This window comes from Melospiza melodia, chromosome 8, assembly GCF_035770615.1.
Source record: "Melospiza melodia melodia isolate bMelMel2 chromosome 8, bMelMel2.pri, whole genome shotgun sequence".
In the NCBI taxonomy this organism is placed as follows: Eukaryota; Metazoa; Chordata; class Aves; order Passeriformes; family Passerellidae; genus Melospiza; species Melospiza melodia.
The window spans coordinates 9,232,043-9,254,807 of NC_086201.1; the positions used below are offsets into that span (position 1 = coordinate 9,232,043).

A 22,765-nucleotide genomic window follows, 5' to 3' on the forward strand; every position below is an offset into this window, starting at 1 on the left:
GAGAATGTTGAAAAATGAAATTACATCAAGTCTGCATATTGATCACTTTATTAAACTGTTATTTGATACACTTTGAATGTAAAATATTCTATGTTATTATTAGCTCATACATGACTTATCAGAAATTCAGCCTGATGGTGAAAAAAGGAGGTTCCTGAATTCTCTATCCCGTCCTCATGTGTTTGATTCTTCAAAACTGTGCAACTTGTATTTTTCCACTTCAAATTGAAGATCATAAATTCCCTGCTTTGTGGGAAGGATTTGGTCACATGGTTTCCATTTCAGTGGCAGGAATGTTGGTGTTGCTCTGCAGAGCCCCAAGCTGTTTGCTGTGCCTGGAGTCTGAGCAGGAGGAGCTGAGCTACCCTTGCTGCTGTTCAGGAGGATCAGGGATGCTGCAGCCACTGCTTTTGGTACCTGAGCTAGCTTTGCTAGCTGTGAGACTGAGATTTTTTTTACAATATATTTGTAATTACAATACATTATTTTATATATATATTACTCTGGTAAATGTGAAAGACCTATAATTCCTCTAAATTAGTTGAAATTATTTTATAATTAGCTCATTTTTTTCCTCTAAGCAATATGACAGCGAGTACATAGATTTTAAAAAAAACTTGCCTTCCTCTCTGCTATTTCAGAAAATCTGATAAAGCACAGCAAAAGTAGGTTACTCTTCCTTTTTTTTTTTTTTTTTTGCCTTCTCTCAAAAGAGGAGTATTTCAAAAGGGGATTAAAGCTTATAAAATGCGCCACTGTTCATTTTGTAGATGTTTTTAACTCTGAAAAACATCAGGTATGTAAATTTACCCAAATGCAGCTATAAGGTTAAAAAACTTTAATGTTTCTAAAATTCACGCCACTGGTAGCACAATAAAAACCCCTGGTCTGTGAACCCAGTTTGTGTTTAAAATTCAGAAGCAGATGGGAGATCTCTCTCCTGGAGTGTAAGATGTGCTGCTGGAGCAGGATCAGGACATGACTCTGCAGGTTGGGAAGGAGCAGTGGAGTTTCCTGGAATGCAGCCTGGTGTGAAATGCCAGTTTACAGGAGTTCTGTGCGTCTATAGCGGTCATCTCCATACAGGTATAAAAAGTCAAGTATCACAGAGAGTTTGTCACTGTTACTGTTGCCCCCTCAAAATATCAGCAAGTGCACAAGCTGCAAGCTGAGCCCTGGGTACATCTCCCTGTCAACCTCCACTTCTCCCCTCTCAGCTGGTTCAAATTAATGGTGAGGACTTGCTGAGAAAATCTGATGCTAACAAAATTGTCTTTGGTTATTTCAGATGTTTTTTTCTGTATTTTAAAGGAATACAGTAAATTTAATCAAGGTCAGATTACTATTGAGGAGTCCTAGTGTCCCAGATTTGAAACAAACAATACACCCATCCCAAACCCCTTCTCCTTTTCCCCATCCCTTAAACTGTTTTATTTATACATCTGATGAACATTCTTGTGTGTCTGAGTACAGTAATAGTACCTATTTTTCCAAAGAAGCTTCTACTGGGAAAATAAATCAAGGAAGGCCTAAATGTCCCAGAATACAAAATGTTTGTGTTTGAGGGGAATTATGGAAATCTAGCATTTGCCCATGCAATTGCATCTAACTGCTCTTGGATTTTTTTAAACTATGATTTGTCTGTTTGAATTAGTTCTTTGATTTTGCTATGTGTTGTGCCATTCTAGAAGTAACTGTAGGCAAAACGTTGAGTTCTATGTGAGCTATTTAGCTCTGTTGTAGAAATTACAAGGGGAACTGTTTTCAGTCAGCAAGAAAATAACTATAGGGAAATACCCACATTACTAACTCAAATGAAATAATGTTAAGTTTTACATTTGTTTCCTATTCCTTAGGTGTAAGTTGAAATTAAAGGCAGATGTTTTTACCCCCAGGACAAGGGAAATTAAATACATTCTTTGCTGCTTTTACAACAAGTGTCACACAACCTGTTTCTCTACTTCAATTGCTGTGGAGTGGACAGAAGTCCCAGGAAGGTGAGAATTCAGCCAGGTGAGGAGAAGGGATCTCTACATGTGCTCTGGGTGGTTCTGCAGGCACATGATGAAATCCTGGATTGATCGACCCTCGTAGCAGATCTTGTAGATGGTCGTAAATAATGGAAACCTGAAAGAAGCATATAGGAATTAAAATAGTTTTAAAAGCTTATATGAACATTTCTATTTCATTTTAATGGAAAGAATTTTTTTGTTCTGTTGAAAGTGAAAAAATTCTGTCTCTCTTTACAATATAAGTTTAGCTTGGGGCCGCCTTTATTGGAAGACTACTGGGCGAAGAAGAGGAGTTAAAAAGGGGCAAATAATGGGTGTGACAGCACAGAAAAGCTGTTTTGGAAACAAAGTACCTATTCAGTATTTTTTATTTAAAAACAATTTTGAATTGCATATCCTCTTTTCCTGCTGTGTGCAAAATGGATATATTATTTGCAGTCATTACTGGTATCCAAAGGACTAAAAGGAATGAAAATGTCTAACGATTTTCTTTTCTTGGCTTAAAGGATTCTTTTCCCTTTACAAGCTGTCTTAGTCATTATGTGGTAAAAAAATGAGTCCACTGAATGACTTGGAGCTGAGCATGTAACAAAGGGCAATTATAGGATAATTATTAGATCAAGCTGTGATTTAAAGCTGCTGTCAAAATGAGCTTTCCTTTTCGCTCTCATTTTTGAAAGATGTGGCAACTTGAATCTTCTGTATCTATTCCAATTTTAATAAGTTTTTAAGGATTCATTTAGCAGTGTTTGACTTCTCAGTACTGCTGATGTATGAGAGGAAATGGGATGGAGGGAAGTCTAGCTTTTCTTCTGTGTAACTTGAGGCAAAGGTTTCAAATTATTTATAATCTTACATCACCCCAAGCAATTAAAGGTACTTCTTACCTTTACCTTTTTACCTTTGTGGCACTAAAGCATTGGTATTAGCACATATTACCTTTTCAGTGCATGTAAAAATCTTTGATTAGGAATATGATCCTGGAATTTGTACTGAGATAACCAAATTCAGGTTTGCAATGAGAGCAGGACTGCTGCAAGCTGCAATGCTGGTGTACTGAGAACAAGAAACCTTTTGGCCTATGAATCATGTCTGCAAGATAATTCTGTGTACAGCCTGAAATCTTATTTGGGGGATGGGGATGTCTGGGAGGCTTCTTTACATTATAATTTCTTTTGTTTCCTGTGTATGGGCCATTCACTTAAAGGTTGGTGATGATTTCTGTGGGTCCCTTCCAACTCAGAATATTCTGTGATTGTTTTCCCTGCTGTTCTAATATTTGATCTCACATTACTGTATTAGGCACTAACAGTATGAACCCACTCTATCTGTGACTTGTTTCTTCTAACAATGCTCAGCCCTTCTCCCATTCAACTGACCCTGGCAATGAGGAGTCAAGCCATGCTCTAGCAGGGGCCCACAATGTAGAAAGCTATTGTTGCAGAAATGAACAAGATAATTAAACACAAGTACAGTTAAGAAGGTTATTAATCACTCATAATTTGTTGTTGTTTTTGTTGGTTTTTTTAAACTCAAAGCACTTACTTATGGAGCAAATCCTTCTGTTTCAGAATTTTGTAGACTTCAGCTGAGGTCTGAGGACCTTGCAGCTTTTGTCCATTCAGCATCTCCTTTTCCAGCTCCTCAATGGACTAGAAGAGAGAAGACTGATTATTTGGGTCAGAGGGGCAGCAGTTATCAAGAAGGTAAACAATTAATGATGCCTTTGTGAAACACAGAAGGACTTCTTCATGCGTTAGCATCAAATATTTAAAATCCTCCTTACTTTTCCTGTGCGAGCAAAGGCTTCTGCTACTTTCCTGTTGCGTCCCCCGTAGCAGGTGGTGATGAGATCAGCCACCCCACAGCTCTCCAAGAAGGTGGCTATTGACACTGGCCCCTTGCAGAACATCTTGGCAAAGGCCACCATCTCCATGAGGCCCAGGCGTATCACTGCTGCCTTGGTGTTGTCGCCGAAACTCAGCCCGTCGCAGAACCCCGCGCCCACCGCCACGATGTTCTAAAAATGGGCCAGTGCAAAACACATGGGGGGAAGGAAACAGTCAGCCAAGGTGGGCAGCTTACCAGCATGCACTGAGCTCCACAGAAACTCCACAACTCTGTCTTCATCAGAACAAGGGTTAATTTCCAATGGCCATGAGTTTATCTTATGAAGAAACGGGTCAGATAATGTTGAGCAAAAGTCACTGGAATTTTAGAAGATTTTAAAGTATCTGCTCTTACTCCCATGGGCAAAAACCAAAGCAGTGTTTTATACACTAATATTGCAATCACATAGCATGTATGCAATTAGTGTTTTGTTTTCCTACTAGTTCCAAGCTGGATCTCACTGACCTTTCTGTTTAACTATTTAAAATATCCCACACAGAGTCATACCATTCTAGGTTTTCTTTGTGGGTCTCTGATTTGAGCAGGCATGGATTCTATGAAGATGCTGCAGTAGATAAAATTTTGGGCTTACCTACAAATATCAGTAGAACTGCCCTTGTCTATAGCTCTAAACAAATCTCTCAGGATCATAAACATCTTCACAAGTCCTCACCATTGTTCAGCATGCTTCCCTTCCCACCTTCCAATGCATAAGTCCCTAAATAAATGTAGTTCAGTGTGTATGAGTAATATGCCACTTAGTGCTACTATTGGCATGTTTGCTCCAGACATGTATGTACCTCAGTGTTTAATTTTTCAGGTTGTTTTGGTTTTGCCTCTGCTAAAAAAAAACCCAATGATTTCAAGAAGAGTAATGATTTATCATAAAACAGTAAAAAATTCTGCCATCTGTTTCTGCCCCGCAGAGTTCTGCTCTGTTTGGTTTTGTATGTCAAAAAATTTCATTTTTGAATGTGAAGTTAAACAGAACCAATTCTTTCCTCATCAGTCACCCACCTCCTCCACGGAAAAGTGAATTATTGAAGTATAAATGACTACATGTATTAAGAAGTAAAAAGTCACTTGCTGAAGTCACATGCTGAAGTCACTTTCAGTTCATATAAAAGCAAACTCAATCTCACACTATTGTCCCCTCCTTGGAACGTGGTGACTCTGGTGTCATTTCTGATCCCACCTGGGATCCCCATGTGGACATTGTATTGGCAGCATGTCTGTGTGGCATTCAGCAGAGCTTTGCTTCTGATGTGAATTTTCTAGCAGGTTACTACTTAAACCATGGACATAATTTTTGGTGGAGCTAATCTATGTAGTGAGAGTCTTTGTTCCATGTGCTCACAACACGCAGACAAGAAAACACCATGGACTAAACTCTGCTCTCAAAAGCAGATATGCCTCTGGTAAAATAAAGATAAAAATACAAGTACTTTTAAATGCTTTACCTGCAGCTGCATTTTAAAAAAATTTCCTTTTTTTTTTTTTGGGAATTTATTTCCCAGGTTGGAAAATTTATTTCCCTGGTTTATTTTCCAGGTTGGAAAACTGGCTCATGAATGATGCATCTTGTCTGCACTCATTCACTCACATGGTGACAGGACTCAAATTAGACCCCATGGCTTACAGAAGACTCAGGTGAGGTTAGAATTTGGTCCTAATAAAATATACTGAGTTGAAAACACTCACTTTTAAGGCTCCACAAAGCTCCACTGTATCGGAGTCAAGCACCACAGTAATCCTGAAATTGGGGGTCTGCATTAATTCTTTAAAGATTTCCCCTTGAGCTTCATTTTTGCATCCTGTGGGAAAGAAGGATGAAAGAGCACTTTTACAATGTTGCAGAGTGCACGCAATTCACCTGAAATAAGGTTCTAGGGACTATTTCAGCTTTTGTGATCCCATTCCCAAGGGGTTGCTAAACCAGAGATTTGTGCAACAGCAGTTTCTGCTGCTGGATGCCAGTGTTAAGTGTAGGCAACTCCTTGGCATTGATCAATATTGCCTAATGACACTTTAAAGGGCTTAAAGGTAGATACCTCCTAATTAATCTTTCTGCCTGAGAAATCTTGTACAACCACAGACCTTACAAAAGACATTATTTACAAACTGCTTCCTGCAGGACAATGGTATAATTTCTGCTTTGAAAATGTAAACCTGTGTCACTGCTAAGTAGTATCATGGGACACAAATTACTATTGCCCAGTTACAGGGGTAATAGTCCCAGTTACAGGAGTACCCAGAGATGATGAAATGGAAGATTGGCACTGCTAAAACCTTTTTCCTGCAAACTCTACAGATGTCATGTATCATGTTGTTACAGTGTTCAGCCAAGGAGAGCCCTTAGTGCCAAAGGAACTGAGGTTTGCCGTGACCCAGTGAGCCCATGGCCAGCTGGGCAAAGACCTTTGAATAGAGTTGCACTTAAGTTTTGTGCAAGATAACTTGATTTCCTTCAGGGTGGGCTCAGCTGTGAGTTTTACTAGCCTGGGGCACCACACTCTGGTAGCTTGGAGGTTTCTCACCATCTCCTGAGAAACTTTAGGTTTGCTCTTCTTGTTCTTCACAGTACCACTTCTCTTTGAGGTGGCTGTCTCTGGACTGCATGGCTTTCCATGGGGACAAAAATGAGGGGCAAAGCTCTTTGCACAGTCATCATCACATCATGGCTTCAAACCAGGCCAGGAGAAGTTAAATTCCCCCCAAGAGAATTAATAAATCAACTCTCCTAATCATGTCTAGTCCTATTTGTGCCTAGGTGCTTATTCAGTAACAAATGCCCAGCTGGTACAGTTGCACCATTACTATAATATTAGCAAGGCAAAAGAACATGCTTGCAACACAAATTATTTTTCTTTTGCCTTTACTAGCTATGGAAGGATGTAATTTTAATTTTGACTGGCTCTGAAAATGTCTGAGTTTTCAAAACTATTGGATGAACTTTCCAAATCAGGTCAGACCCAGTCCTGGGAGGATCTGAGGCCGTGTCTTGGCAAGCAGTCCAAGTGGGAGAGAGGAACAGAATGTTACTGGGTTTTCTTTTCCAAACAAAGAAATTTTAAGATGAAGAAACACACCTCTGGGAGTGTGAGCACATAGGAGCTTCTGATTATACTTCTTTATCTAGAGTGCATTGTGTATCAGCTGCTGATGTACTCCATATTGAGCTCTACAGAAACAAAAGGTGGCTCTTGCCAACTCCTACAGAAACAGGATTAAGCTGTGATGTTTTCAGTGGATTAAATTAACTCTCAGCACTGAAACCCACTGTCAGTTTGGATCTGATTCTTTCAGCACCAAATTCTCTGGAAATAATCCTGGCTCCCTGAAGGAGCTCAGCAGGCACTGCTCCATTCAGGGACCACCTGGGACCAGTCACATCCCTCTGCTTCTTCCAGAGGTTATCCTGCCACAGGTGACTTTAAACCCCAGCTCTAATTGGCTCTTTGCAATAGTTACCAATGGTGGTTTCACAGAACTTCTCATCAGCCACTTCTTTGGCTATGTTGGCCCCCATCAGCACACTGATCTCTATCTTCAGCTGCTCTCGAATGAGGTCAGAGATGAGCTTCAGGCCATCAGGACCCTCATCAATCCCCTGGAAAGAAGACAGTTAAAGCCAGGGTATTAGAATAGGAAAATGACAGCAGTAGAGCACTGGCAAAGCAGAAGGTGTTTTATTGCTTGCAGCTCTCTGGTTTGAATTTAAAAAAAAAGCGTCTTAAAATCACCAGTGTTAGCCATTAATACAAATGCTCTGGGTTTGTACTTTGGTAACTGCAAATTCAAGGCAAACTCAGGGAGAAGGGGTGACAGTCAAGGTAATCCTGCAAGAGGCCTCACATGAAGTGCTGCTGTCCTGAGGCTTGCCTTCTTTGATGTTGTATTTTTCCTTTCAGTTAAATTTTTGTAGTACAGGAAAAGACATCTAAAATGAAGTCTATAAGAAATGGCTCTTCTGCAAGATCTAAGTACAAATCTAAGTGCTTTTTGGGTGTTAAGGAGTATACTGAACTGTCCTGGGTTTTTTAAGCTAAATTTGCAGAAATTTCCTTCCTCTCCCCCCTTCCTCTCTTCTCCTTACTGCTGCTTATGAGACAATTTCTATAGAGCAGAAGAGCTGGTATTGAAGTCCAAAACCTTGAATTACATTTATTTCATTACAGTTTTAAGTGGGATATTTCCTGTAATGCAATCAAACAAAGAAGTGGTAAGACTACATTCCCATGCTTTGCCTCTGGCTTTTAGTTTGACATTCTCTTAAAACATTAATTCCTTTAAAGATTATGACAATCTGGTACCTCTCTAACCTTAAAAAGCAATTTCTCCATTCATGCCAGCTTGAAATTGCTTCAATTTTGCAAAATCATTAGTGTTGTTATGCCATTTTAATGCTGCCAAGAACAGCTTTAGCATGTACTTGGAAGAGGCACTTTGACTTGGAGTTCTCAGTTAGGAGTTAACTGAGGTTGTAGTCTCAGAGTATTTTTTCTGGCAGCAGTGCCAGCTTTATGCATCCCTTCCTCTGCCCATTTTCACCTCCATGCTGGTCCAAGTGGGAGCTGATCCAGGCTAAACATGACTGGCAAAAACAGATACTCTTAACCTGGATAGGTTGCCCCATCCTTCCCTCTCCACAGCCACGAGAGCAGAAGGGCTGGCAGAGCTGGGGAAGATTTAACTCTTGCAGAAAGAAATGCTTGTGTTTATGCAGAGCATGCAGCTGAGGGCTGCAGCTCCTGCCCTTCAGTTGTAGCTGCTTATTTACTCCATTTTGACTGAGTACTGTGGAGACAACAACTTACCTTGATCAGGGAAATCCCAAATGTCCCAGGTTTTATCTGTCCTGCAATCTGCCCACAGATCCGTCCAATAAATTGATGTGGCAGAACAAACACTAAAATATCTGCCCCGTTTGCTGCTTCAGCCACGTCTGGCACAGCCACCTGGGACAAGAGTGACAAACAAAATGAACCCCAGGAATTCTCAGTCCTTGCAAGACACCATCATGCCAAAGCCATGGCAGATGCAATGTAAATGTCCTTAATTTTAACTGGCCCTGTGGCATAGCTGTCAGCTCTCCACACAAGCAGCTACAGATCTCTTCTGAAATATCCAAAGCAGCTGAACTGTTTTGGGGTTGGATTTTTTATAATTTTTTTATAATTTAACCCTGTGTGGATAATCTGGGAAAGATTATATACTTCATAGATTTGTGGTGTGCTGGGAAGCCCTTTGCTAGTTCAGCTCCTTGATGTGGTTCCTGAAGATGGCTGACCAACCCCATATGATTCTTCTGGAATGAGTGGTACCACTGGGGAGTACAGGAGAAAAATGGGGTGGTGGCACAGAGGCTCTTCTAGAAGTCTTTGTTTTCCATAGGTCAACAGCTGAGTTACTGAGGGATAAACTCTATCAAAAGACAGAGATTATCATCATCTTTGGGTGTGTGTCTGTGTTTTAAATATGCAGTAATTTTCTCAAGAGTTACAAAAACCTGTACAACATGCTTAAAAACTACCTAGCTGTATCTTTTTCCAAATGCTGGCGTTACTCAAAACAACAATTCAAGCCAGGCTACAGAGGCAACAGCAGGTGAATTTGAGCCTGCTAGAGGCAGTTTACAGTAGGAGCAAACAGCACTCTTGGATGCAGCCTTAAGCAAGTGGGACTCCCAGCAAGAAAACCACAGCTGCTGCCAGCCAGGCTGCTTCTCTGGGAAAACAGTGAAGTGGGAGTAGGGCAGAGGCTGGCAGCACTGCACAGGCTGTGCTCCTGTCTCTCCAAAATTCTGCAGAGCAATGCAAGGAAAAGCTCAGCTTGTTTTTCTTTCTTTTTTTTTTTTTTTTTCTCAGTTGGAGATGGTCTGAGGGTCCCTCTACTGCAACCAGCTGGATTTTGCTGGTGAAGCCTCAGGCTTTGCTCTAAACAGGATGAGACTGGCCTCAAGGGATGATGACAAAATCTGCTAGAGGGTTGTAAAAATAACAGTGACAAGTCAGTTGTAACCCAGGAGAACTGTGTGCCAAGTTCAAACACTAGGAGTGCAAATATGCAATCACAGCACAAAATGGAATACTAAATATAACCACTCCCCAAGCAAGGAGATCCACCACATGCAGCATTTTAATTTCCCTTTACAACTGCAACTGCTCCAAAAATGTGGCACTACTCACAAAGCAGCAGCATTTGGCAAAATCTTGAACAGCCAAACCCCCTCACCTCACTTGCTTCAGTAGCAGTAAATTATCTAAGGTGATTAAGTAGAGGTGTGTAACTTGGTATTTTAAATGTCCATGAAAATAAATAGCTTATATTTTTTGATGGAATTTAGAACTTTATTAACTACAGCTATCCTGAAATCACCCATGAGCTGATAGCTCATTATTCACCTCCTTTTAAGCCACAGCTCTGCTTTTGATTTTTTTTTTTTCTTGAAGAAAGGAGAACAGTAACTTTGCCTGTTTGTCCAGAAGATGCTGTGGGTTTGAAATAGCTCTGTGTAGACAGAATTCTGCCTGCCATTTCTAGACTTGTGCTGATTTCTGCCAGGGAGGAGGATGGTGTGATACCAGCACAGACACGGTTGGTGTTTGAAGTTGTTCGTGACATACAAGACAAGCAGAAATCACAGAACTGATTTATATTCCAGGGAGTTATAATGGAGTGAGTTAGATGGCAAACCAGAACAAAACAGTGAATTGCTTCCTGATTTTTTTTTTCAGACATTGCCTCCCTTATTAAAAAAAAAAAAAAAAAAAAAAAAATATATATATATATATATTCAGTTATTTTTTTTTCAACTTACCACATTGTGGGGTATCTTATACCCAGGCAGATATTTAACATTTTCATGTTCCTTGTTGATGATTTCTGAGAGTTTTCTTCCATTAATGATCTCTTCAAATACCCACATCTTGACAGTGGGATCAAATCTGTTTGACTTCTGGACATTTTTGCCAATGATTCTTGCTATGGCTGATCCCCTTTAAAATAAAATAAAATAAAATAGCTAAAAAGGGAAAAGTACTTTTATTGTGAATTGGAAACACTAGTTACTTTAAACATCATATCTCTTAAAGCCTGTGCTATAAAGCTGTCTAGGTGCTTGCAACATTTATCAGAAAGTTTTATCCCCTGCTCTCCATCAAGAGCCCCTCAAGTTTAAGAACAGAGGAAGTAGAACAGTGGAAAAATGTAACTGCAGTAATGGAACTGAAGTAGTATCAAAGGTTATAGAGCAGGAGTGTGATGTACCATCAATAACACTAAAAATACATTATCTGAGATTAAAATCTCTTGTGGTCCTCAGATAATTCTGGTTTTTATCAAGATCAATAAATGTAAAATAGTCCAGGTGGTAAATAAGTGCTGAGCAACCTTGCTGTGACAGTCTTTGTGCATCTCATGTAAAATAGATGCATCCCACTTTCCTATCCGTAACCAAACAGTTACAATAAGGATTTACATAAGAGCTAAATGATCAGAAAAAAAACAAACAACCCGTCAATCTGGTGGTTTCTACTTATTGTTCTAATTATCACTGTAACAGCACCTGTAATACTTGCAGCCTGAGGATATTTTAACCATCCAGTTTACTCATCTTGAGTCATGCTGAGCATTTTTTAATTTCAGGTCAGACAATAATTTTTTTCCCTATCATCGCTGCAGCCTTGCAAATGCTCACATGGCAAGGGAGAATTAGAAACCTCACAAAAAATATTGGAAGTATTGTTTAATGAACTTAAAATTATTAGGGGAAGAGGGGTGATTATTTTTACTGCTCTCTTCCTTCTCTCCAATTTAATATTACTTTAATCTCTCAAGTATTGGCCACTTCATTAACACGAGTGAAAGAGAAACTCCAGTTGCAGCACTCTTGTCCTCTCGCCCACTTGTAACAAGGAGCATGAATAGGATTTAGCTGTGGTGTGTGTTCTGGAACTGATAAAGTTCTTGGGGATATCAAAGTCCAGGCAGGTCTGTGCTGTTAATGATTCAAAGGGAAACTGCATTGTAACTGACCCTCCTTGGTTCACCCATATTCTTCATGTAACTGGTTTGCATAAGGTTAAATTGCTTAATAACCAATAAGGTCTTATTAATAGGTAATTAAGGTCTTAATCTTTAATGATAAAGAAATCCCGCTGAGATCACCTTTCACTTCACCCAGTGTTGATTATATGCTATATCCTGAGCTGCTGTAGTGCTTTTTAAATTTAGTTACTTAGCTTTTTGGTTGGTTTGTGGGTTTTGTTTTGGGGTTTGTTTTATTTTGTAAGGGATGATTTGGTTTGGTCCTTTACAATATTTAGGGAAGTGTTTTAAGGGTGAACCTTTACCATAAGAGTTCTGCTGTTTTGAAAGAAAGGCATGCAGTTATATCATATTTTCATATTATTTCTAAAATTGCATATATTCTGATTCTCTTGCCCTGCTATCAACAGCAGGCACATTCAAAGCTTGAGCTGAGGATGAATTTTGGCTCCACACAAGAAACATGTTTTTACAAGAAAAAAGTTTGGGGTTTTTTTTATAAACTTTAGATATAAATACATTGTTCAGGTTGTCCAGCACAACCTGGATGATGAAATTACACATCAATCCTAACCATAAAAATAACTTCTTTAGCTGAGTACATACAATTTTCTGTTGAAAGATGCAGACTCCAGCTCTAATCCCTGAAATCCTGAATGGGACTTGCAACTCTCAGTAGATAAACACAAACCCTCCTGCACCTACTGGCAACCACAAAATGCTGTGCAGCACTTGCTTCGCTCAACCATATCCATGAGCCTCCTGGCAGTGTTGACTTAGCAAGTCCCCGTGACCTGCTGAACTTCTGCAGCTGACATGAGCTTTTGCAACGTTGCTGTGTCACGTGTCAGCCACGATTCTGAGCTGCAGGAAAGCCTCAAGAGCACGGATCTGAACTGCTGGCCAAATATTTATGAGGAACATAAGGAAAAAAAAAAATGTTTGCCAAAGGTAAATGTATTTCCCTGTAGCACTAAAACAACCTGTTCTGCCACCAAGGCTATGAATAAATGTTACTCATACATCAGGGCACAATGCTTATGTCCTCCCTGATGATTTTAGAATTGGTGTATAGGGTAGGCAGCAAGAGATGGGCCCAGGCAGAATGGGTAAGTAGATGGTATTGAATGGGCTGGGGTCTCAGTATCTCTGTAGTATAGCTGAAGTTTGTAGGTACATGTGGAAAAACAGGGAATTTCCTCAAATACAGATCTGAATACAACCAAGTGACTTCAAATGATGTCTCGTGGGAAGGTGGACAGCCTGGGAAAAGCAGGAGGTCCCTGCTTGAGGATATAGCAAGGGAATGATGAAGTTTGTAACTATGAGCTGACCAAAGGTAAAAAAGTTGCCTTCCAAACATGCAGTCATGGCTGTTGAGGGCTTGGAAGAGGCAAAGAGCTGTTACCTGCACCGGCAAGCAAGGGAAGAGAAAGTGGCAGGGAGAGGGATGCCTTCCCTGAAAAAACATGTGAAAGCAGCAGTTGAAGAAACAAATGATGGGGCTAGAGAAAGCCACAAGTGTGACAATGAGGTCCAGAAGACTTGGCTGTGCAGTTCCATGTGAAAGGCTGTGAGATGTCATGCACAAAGAAAATGCATTGCAGGCAGTGGACTGTTTTTACAAGGCAGGAAGGCAGAGAGCTGTGCTTTAACTCTGCTGTGTTCTCAGCAGCTCACCAGCAACCACTCCCTCATTTATTCACTCTTCTGGCATTACTTCCACCTAGCTGTCAGATATTTTTAACATCTCAAGGAGCTTGCTCTCCTTGTACAAAAACAATCACCAGAACCTGGAGGCTAGGTTTGCTAATCCCAAATGCATGCACGTGCATGTTGGTCTGTTTGTTTGTGCTCAGTGTACAGAAAGCATAAGAAAAGTAAGATGCTAAGTCCTGTGAGTTGGATCTACTGATCTTACTGGGATCTGTCAGACTCGAGGAGCTCTGGAGACCCGTGCTTTTGTCCGGGCTGGAAAGGGCCGAGCAGTAGCAAACATATTCTTAAGAATGAGGATGAATGGGAGACCTGAACACAATGCTGTGCCTGCACCAAGGTGCAAAAGGACACGCTGAGGAGGATGGAAGTGAAAGGTGCCAATACCTCATGGCTTTAAATGAAGCCTGTGCTCCGGTTCCTTCAGAGGAACACAAACAGCATCACCACCCTTCGAAGCATCGCCAAATGCTTCGATTTGAACTGCCGGGCCCTGCAGCAGGCACACACAGCGACAGCTGCAGCTCCGGGCCTCTCTGGATTCTGTCGCCAGGCTTTGAGCGGCTCACACACCTGGGATGGTGCTTTTCCAGTTCTCATTGACCGCTTCATCTCTCGGGACCGATGGTCCCTGCCCAGGAGCCCAGAAGGGCGGCAGGACGGGGCCGGGGTCGCGGTTTCAGGACCATGGAGACCCCTCGCCCCCGGCCCCACCGCTGCCCGTTCCGCACCTGTTGCGGAGCCCCCGCCCGCCGCGGGGGGAGGAAAAAGGAAACACCGAGAAAAGAACGGGGGAAGGCGGAGGAAAAGGGAAAAACATGAGGAAGAAAAGGGAGGAGGACAAAGGGAGAGCCCCCCCGCGCTGCGGCACTCACCAGTTCCCCGAGCCGACGATGCAGACGCGGAGCGGCGACATCCTGCGGGCTGCGTCCCGCCCGCGGGGCTCGGCTCGGCTCGGCTCGGCTCGGCTCGGCGCGCTCGCTCCGTCCCTCCCGGCCGCCAGCACCGCCCCTGGCGCCCGGCCCGGCCCCCGGCGATGCGGGAGCGGCGGGCGGCGGCCCCGGGGCAGCGCCGGCTCCTCCCCGGCCCCGCCCGCCGCCCCGGCGGATGCTCGGCCGGGCCGGTCCTCTCGGCTGGGAGCGGGGGATTCGGTGCCCTGGAAGGGGAAATGGAGAAAATGGTGCCTTCCCCGAAATGTGCGGGGATAGGACTGCGTGGGGACAGCGGGAAGCCCTGCGCTTCTCGTGGGGTGGGACCTTCCTGCGCACCGGCAGAACCCAAGGTTTCGGTAGGGGGGTAACGTGGCAGAGTCTGGTAGAGGGACAGCTGGGCTCTTCGGGACACTGAGAGACATCTCGAGGTCCCACCTGCCCTGCCCCACGAAGAGTAATGGTTTAAATCCTTCAGTCACATTAGGAACACACCAAGAAAAGGCTATGAGTGCATTAGCAGAGCCAAATTCAGCTGATAAACCCTGAACTGTCACAGCTCTTAATATGGGACATCAAATACAAGTTGTCTGCAGGGAAGAACAAAAAGGAGTGTTGGTCCTTTTCTCCTACATTGTTTAATCATGCATAACACCCTTCAAAAAACCACATTTTACCTCTCAGCCCTTTAGTACACCCTGTCTCCTCTTCAAAGCATCCTTCTCTCATTTTTTGAGCCAAAGGACTGCACTTGCCACCTCTCCTGCTCTTGCACTCCCCCTTCCCCTCATCCTGCCGTGTCAGGGTTTCTGTCTCTGCCGGGGGCTGTAGGCTCAGCAGTGACCACATCTGCTGCCCTTAGCCCAGAGCCTGGTCAGTGGGCTCCTGGCTCTGTGGGATGTGGACACCTGACCCTGTGATTCATCGAGGGAGGCTGGCTGCCAGCGCTGGAGGAGCCTGTGGGTGTTTCTGGAGGTACACATATGTTCATCTCGCCTGCTGTCAGCTCCGTTGGCTCAATTATTTGGTGCATCCTGATAGCAATGACTGTGTGGACTTAGCAAAAAAGACTAGGGAAAAATCTTACAAAATAATATTTTGAGAAAATAACCAGGACAGGCTGATGAAAAGGAAGGTGTAGCTGGCACCTGGGGCACGTATGAAGCCTGATGGGGATTCTGCAAGATTACTTGCAAGCAAAGTTTGAGCACAGCCAAGGCACAAGAGCCTTTCTCTGGTTCAAGGAACATTAGCAGTATCCTGCTTTTTCACCGTGATTTGCTTCTTCTCTATGTCCCTTCATTCTCTTCTCCCTTTAACTCACCTTCCCCTTGAGAAGAAGATCTAAAGTGGAGGTGGAGAGTAGCCATCATCCTTGTTCCTCTGCTTGTTGCAAGCTCTTCTGTCCTGATGAGTCGCCAGGCCCCAAGGAGGGAAAACACTCACTGAAGCTCAGGCTTCTGCAACTAATGCATGCCACAGAATATGTCCCTGGTCTATATAATACATAAATGTTGCAAACTGTGTAGTGGTTTTTTCTAAATTAAGGTGGAAGCTTTTAATTACAAAGGAAAACTGTAACAGTTTTGTGGCCTTTAGACTGATTTATGTGGCCTCCACATCATGATTACAATGACCATTTGGTGGGTGCAGATAAACTGGCAGGGACAAGCAGGCAGATGGATACAGCAGCACTTGTGAAGAGCAGGGGACACAGCCTGGGACTGTGAGTGCACACATTAGCTTATCCATCTGTGACACTAATTGGCTGTGGAAGTACATAATTTGTGCTGCTGCTGAACTCTCCTCTGGATTTGTGTGCTTTCTGCTCCATGGAGATGGACAGGGAAGCATTCACTCCCCACAGCAGTTTCAGGTGGTCTGCAGGCAGTTTTAGACGTCAGGTTTGGCTGTCAAGGCTGTCTCAGTGGCAGTGTTGTGTGAGGCCCTGAGAAATGTGTCTTTTGTTAGATTTCAGAGCCCCGGAGCCACAGAGCACACACTGGCGGGTGCTGACGGCTGTTGTTTTATCAGGCAATGGGAAGAATCCGTTCTTTCCCATGGAGGCTCCATGTTTGTTTTTCACATCAGCCCAGGAGCGCTAGCTCTGATGTGTGAGTCGTTGGGACAATAGCAGACATAAAAGCTCAGTCGCCATAAAGGGAGGCTAAAGACAACTCTCTCAAGGCCACCCCCACCCAATCTCACCTGATCTTCCACACCGTGACTCAGAGATTGCACAGCTGAACCCTTTTCCTCTGCAAACAGCAGGACCTCACCATCCGTGCAGCAAAGCCAGGGCAGCAACAGGAGATTTTGCTAAGCCAGGTGTGGCACTTCCTATGGTGGCAATGCAGTCTTTGAACGTCACAAAAATAGTGGCTGAGAAATGCCAAACTCAGTGTCCCTCTTAAGACTGGTTAGATACTTTACACCCTGTTCTCCTACTGAGAAGCTGTTTGAGACCATTACTCCTCTCACAGTGAGAGCCCTTCCTCCTGTTTCACATCCAACTTCTGCCCATCTGCTCAGGCATGAGTGCTGTCTATAAATGTGAATGTTTCTTCTCCCCTGATGCTTATTCTCCCTCTCTGCCTGACTAAAACCTCAAATGTATTTACAGAAAGGAATCAGATCGCATCCCACCATTCATTTTGCCAAGCTCAGCAAGATACGCTGTCTTAGCTATTCCTCTGATTATCTGGATGTCACTTCTTTGTAGTTGTTTCAGGATGAATTCAGGCTTGCTGACCATCAATAGCCTGAGTGATGCCCAGAAATTACAGCTGAATTTTACCCAGTATTTTGTATCTATTTGTTTATTATTCCTGAAAATACAGGGCTTGCTACATGTAGGACTCTGTTTATCTTTCTAATAACTACACCACACACGTGATCCTTCCTCTTCTGTTGTTCATAGTGAATAAATTCTAATTTAAGGCACAAATGTTACCAATCTCTCAGTACATGTCCCTATATTATATGTTGTTACATTTCTTCCCATGTCTGTTATTAGGGCATGAGAATTATGTAATTCTTCCTTTAGGATTTCCTCTCTATTGAAAATATAAGATATAAATATTTAATAGTGTTGTTAGCAAATTTCATTACCTTACTCGTAACTTTTTGCATCAAGCTAACTAATGGCATTACTTAGACTTACTGACTATTCCAGTCCTATAATTTTGCTCTCAGCAAGATCAGCAGTTTTCACTCCCAGTTCTATTCCTTCATCATTTTATAGTATTTATGTTAATCCTCATCCTCTCAAGTTTAACTAATTATTATCTAGGTAATGCCAAATCAAATGCTTTACCAAAGTCTAGGTTGATAAGATTTATTATTTTTCCTTTGTTCTGATATGCCATTATCTTATCAAAGAAAGATGCTGAGCTGGTTCTACGTCTAATGTGCCTAATCTACATTTTAACCCATTTTCTGCTTCCATTCATGTCTTTTGTTACTCCTGGCTAAAATTTGCTCTAAAAAGCCCAAAGATGTCATTGATGGAGATTAACAGTATTCGGAAATGAAGGATAAAGGGCCCTCAAGTTTTGTGGCAGTGTTACACAATAATTTCCATACCCGTGCCCTTTAGCCTCTTAAGTGTGCTGGCTCTGCTCTCTGGGGTTAGTTACATTTTTTTCTTTATGGAGTCTGAAGCAATATCTTCCTTTAGCTTTTAGATATGTGCCCTGCTGCTATTGTGGTCAGCGCTTTCCTTCATTTCCTTTGCAATCATGCAGTAAACTCTTTATGTTGTCATCTTCCTTCCCTGTGCAGGTCTGGTTTGTTTTGATTTTGAGTTGTACCTTTAATTTTTGATGTTTGAATGACAGTTCTCTCTACAGTTTTTTTCACTAGGCTTTCTGCATGTTGCTGAGATGTCCTGCACTGTCTGCATCACAGTTCACATGCTATGCTGGCATCTGTAGCTACTGGTACTACTCAGACTTATTTTGTCTGATCTCTTTGGAGAGAAGTAAGATTCAAGGACCTCTTCCGTCTTGTGACTCCTTGAAAGCAAAGCAGAATATGAATTTTGCACTCCCTGGGGTGATGATCAGATTGCATTGCTCCTCGGCATCTTAAGGAATGTGGGCTTTAGAATTTATGGAAAGAGAAGCTGAAAACTGAGGTACGTTTTTACATTTTTCCAAGCCTTGTGGGCTGATGTCAGCAGGACTCACACATTCAGTTTTTGCACCTGTGAATCTATTGGTAAAGTTAAGTTTGGGGTAGATCTGGAGTTTAGAGCAGGGTTTTCCAATGTCAGCCTTGGTATGTGAGAGGAGCCCATCTGTTGTGAGTGTCCAGAGAAACCTTCCCCTGGCTGAGCTCTGCAGACCATTAAAAACCTCCCACTTCAGCTCTACCCAAAATGCAAGTGCAGTGCCTGACCTTCACCTTACCCTAGACAGCCTGGTGGACTGCACTGGCAGAATTACTGGGCATTATTATTACTATTACTATTACTATTACTATTACTATTACTATTACTATTACTATTACTATTACTATTACTATTACTATTACTATTACTATTACTATTACTATTACTATTGTTGTTGTTGTTGAGCATTATTATTATTATTGGCAGTTGGAATTACTGGTATATCATGGGCCTCTTCATTTTCTTCTGGAAAATTTTTGCACATAAGCTCTCCCAGAATTACATCCTAAACAGAAGATTTGCATGGTTTTAAATGCATATATAAATACTAAATTAATATGTTTAATTACTTTTAATTAAAGGTAGTAAGTAATGGGCATTTATACTGAGGTAGCATATAATATCTCAAAAAGACTCTTACAGGATATTAGGCACAAATAAACAATGTCAGTTTGCAGCCCTAAAAGCTGACAGCCTGAATTGCTGACAGTTTTACAGCTTCCACATGGACTTCTTGCATGTGGAAACTGTAAAACTTCTTACTCAGTCATGGGATCTAGAAAGCAAATCAACAGTGAAGCTTTGACTCCACTCCTTTCATTTAGTTGAATTTTCTGCTGCAGGTTCTGATCAGGAAGAACTTTTTTTCACATTTAAGTTAGTTCTCCAACAAGGTACTTAGCAGAAAATGAGACTGGAATTTAGCTGTATAGAAATCTACATAATTCCAAGCAATTTAAGGAATTCAAGCAGAACAGACTGAGAGGCCAGTTGTAAACCATCTGTACTCTTCAGGGCTTTCTGTAATCCAAAAGAGAAAGTCTCCAGGGCAAGAGATAGGACTATAGCAGAACTGAAAAATGCATTTGACAGAAGAGAAACAGTATTGGTAACTTAATTTTCTATAAAACAAATATCAAACCCCAGGCAACAGACCAACAAAGACTTTCCAGAATCCAAATATACCCACTCTGTAGGCAGCACAGGCTGCAACAAAAAGAAAGGATATAAATTGGAAATTAAGAAGCAAATCAGAATCAGCTAGAGAATGCAGGTAGGAGATCTGGTGGTGAGAACAGCTCAGTATCAGCATCCCTCAAACAGAGCTTAAATGGAAACACAGCAGTCAAATTATTGACTATGTAGGTTTGCCTACAAAAATTTCCAAGTGCTTTGGCTTGGTTTCCAAACTGAATTTGTTAACATGATACACCTGGAAATGGCACTTGGGACTGGGATAACAAGCACCTAAATATGATAATGGAGATCTACAGCAGATGGAGAGATACACATGTTGCCATAGAAACTGTGCAGGAAAAGTGTGTAGGAGTAAAGCATGGCACAGAAAAGCATCTGGGGGAGAGGGCTGATGACTGAAGAGCTGAACTTACTCAGCAGCTCTTAAGGTTAGATGACACATTAATGAAAACAGTTCTTTTTCAGGATGTAGACAATCAGAGAGGAAAGGAGTCCTAACAATGAGCTGCAGAACGACTGAAGGCTGCAGTGCCATGTTGTGCCATAGCACGGGGCAGAAAAAGCCTCTAGAGAAAGGTTGGAGATGGCCAGGAGATGGATGAGAGCTGGGAAGCCCCTCAACCAGAACCTCAGCAGGTGCCCCCCTGTGCCTGCTGAGCATACCCAGACCCAAGGGGTGACAAGGGCATGTGCATTCCTTGGACTCCTCTCCCAGCAGCAAGTCCATGGAGGGTGACCCAGCCCGGCCCACTCGGAACCTGCACAGAACCTCTTGGGTGCTCCCACAGAGCTACAGGGCAGACTCATCTGTGAGGGACTCACATGTGGCTACTTCCTTGAAGAAACCAGGCCCTAAGCAGACAAATGAGTATTTTTGAATTCCAGAATTCCCACACAAAGAGCTTGAGTATGGGGAATATCTGGAGGAAGCTCCTGCTGTACTCCATTGGGGTGAGTGACGTGGCATGAAAGATCTCCTTGAGCTCAGGGAGAGGAGTCAGCTGGGGATTGTTGAGGCAAGGCAGAAGGCAAATCCTCCCATGGAGCAGAAGGACCAGACAGAGGTGACAGGGTCCAGCTGCTGCCCTTTGTGCTAGAACAGCTGCACTCAGCCACAGTGGCCTGTGAGGCAACACCCCGAGCTCCCTTCCTGCTCACAAGTTGGAGAGAAAAGGGCAGGGAGGCATCCCTGTGTGGCTTGAGCAAGCAGAGGGTTGGCTCTTGGAAAAGACCCAGGACACACATCCAGCTGTCAGCAGCTCCCTCACATGGAAAGCCATGCATGCTGGGAAGTGATTCAAGGGCAGGAAAAGAGATTGAAACATGGGGCTCATCAATGGTGTGCCTGTAGAAATGTCTCAAACTCTGAATGTAACACGGTTATCTCCTGCTGCTGCTGCTGAGCTGCATCTCTAGGACAAGCTTTAGCCTGTGTGGGGAGTTGGGAGTCCTCCAGGACAGGGTAAGTGCTTTGAGGGTCCCAGGTGGTGGGGCTGGGTGGTGGGCAGATGTTTGGGTCTGAAATACGAAAGACAATGTGAGCGTGCAGATTGCAGTTTGCTGGGGTGGAGCGGGATGGGGTGGTGTGGGTATCGCTCTTGTGTGGTGGCTGCAGGGCAGCGTTCCTTCTGACACCTCTGCAGCTCCATGGCTGCATGACAGTGTTCCTTCTGACACTCCTGCAGCTCCATGGCTGCAGGGCAGCGTTCCTTCTGACACTCCTGCAGCTCCATGGCTGCAGGGCAGTTCCTTCTGACACCTCTGCAGCTCCATGGCTGCAGGGCAGCGTTCCTTCCTGAAACTTCTGCAGCTCCATGGCTGCATCATGAGGATGACAGCTCCAAGATGTGGCAAGATGCATTCTCTGCATACAGAAGAATTAAAGAAAAATTACACAGGCAGCAACTCCAAAGAAGCCTCTCCAGAGGGAGATGTGAGGTCCTTCAGTCCTGTTCTTCACTGAGTTCTCAGGGCACAGTCCTTTCTTTGGAGGATGTCTCCCAAAGAGACAGCTACTGGCATTATGCTCCCAGCTTCCAGCCACACCAAGCCTTTGCTGCTCCTGTTTCCATTTCCATGTCAGCATTGTGTGGGGTTGAGGTAATGCTGGACCCTGGAGCGTGACTCAGTGCAAAGTCACACTGTGTGCTGCTCTAAATGAAGCCAAATGTGAGTGTGAAGAACGTGAGTGGGTTGTGGGCAGGGATGGAAACGTTGTAAGCAATGTAAGCTGCTGACATGTGTGAGTGTGCTGCTTTCAGCTGGACCTGGATTACAGCAGGATATGACACATAGGGACTGATAGAGAAGAGCAAGGAAATCTGGGGATGGCTGACAGTGATTGAAAAAAGATTTTGACTCCTTAAGACTACAGAAGATCAGATGTCCAAAGCAGGAATCAATGCTTCATACATGTTAAATAGCAAAACCAGAGACCCAGGGACTCAGCCATGCCTCTAAAACTCCAAAATGAAGACGTTATGTCAGAATATATTCACAGTGTGAAGTACTCTGGCGGGTGAAATAGTTTGTGTTTCATTCACCCGACCTTACCAGCCATTTTCACCTACAGTCAGGAGAATACAGACGTGTACTCAATGTGTTGAGGGAGAAAGGCTAAACAGCCTTTTAAACCAAATTTCCTTTCTTGTTCTTGTGTCATGGAATCTACAGTTTTAGGAGGTAGGTATTGTTTATACTTAGCAAGAATAGGAAGTTCTTTCCTGTTTATTATCCAGAAGAGACCAGAAACATTGTTTCCCAAGCCAGTAACACAGTATCAGTTGCCTTGAGAAAGA

The 22,765-nt window shown here is 42.9% G+C and overlaps 1 protein-coding gene across 1 annotated transcript; it reads right to left on the reverse strand.

The window, feature by feature from the left end:
* Nucleotides 1-30: 30 nt before the first annotated feature.
* LOC134421157 (glycerol-3-phosphate dehydrogenase [NAD(+)], cytoplasmic-like) lies at nt 31-15,021 on the reverse strand. The gene is given in 10 exon segments (XM_063161673.1): nt 31-2,127; nt 3,558-3,664; nt 3,799-4,032; nt 5,604-5,716; nt 7,374-7,512; nt 8,720-8,860; nt 10,723-10,900; nt 14,543-14,878; nt 14,880-14,961; nt 14,964-15,021. Coding segments are annotated over 10 exon segments (1,485 nt in total). The 3' UTR covers nt 31-2,030.
* Nucleotides 15,022-22,765: the final 7,744 nt, after the last annotated feature.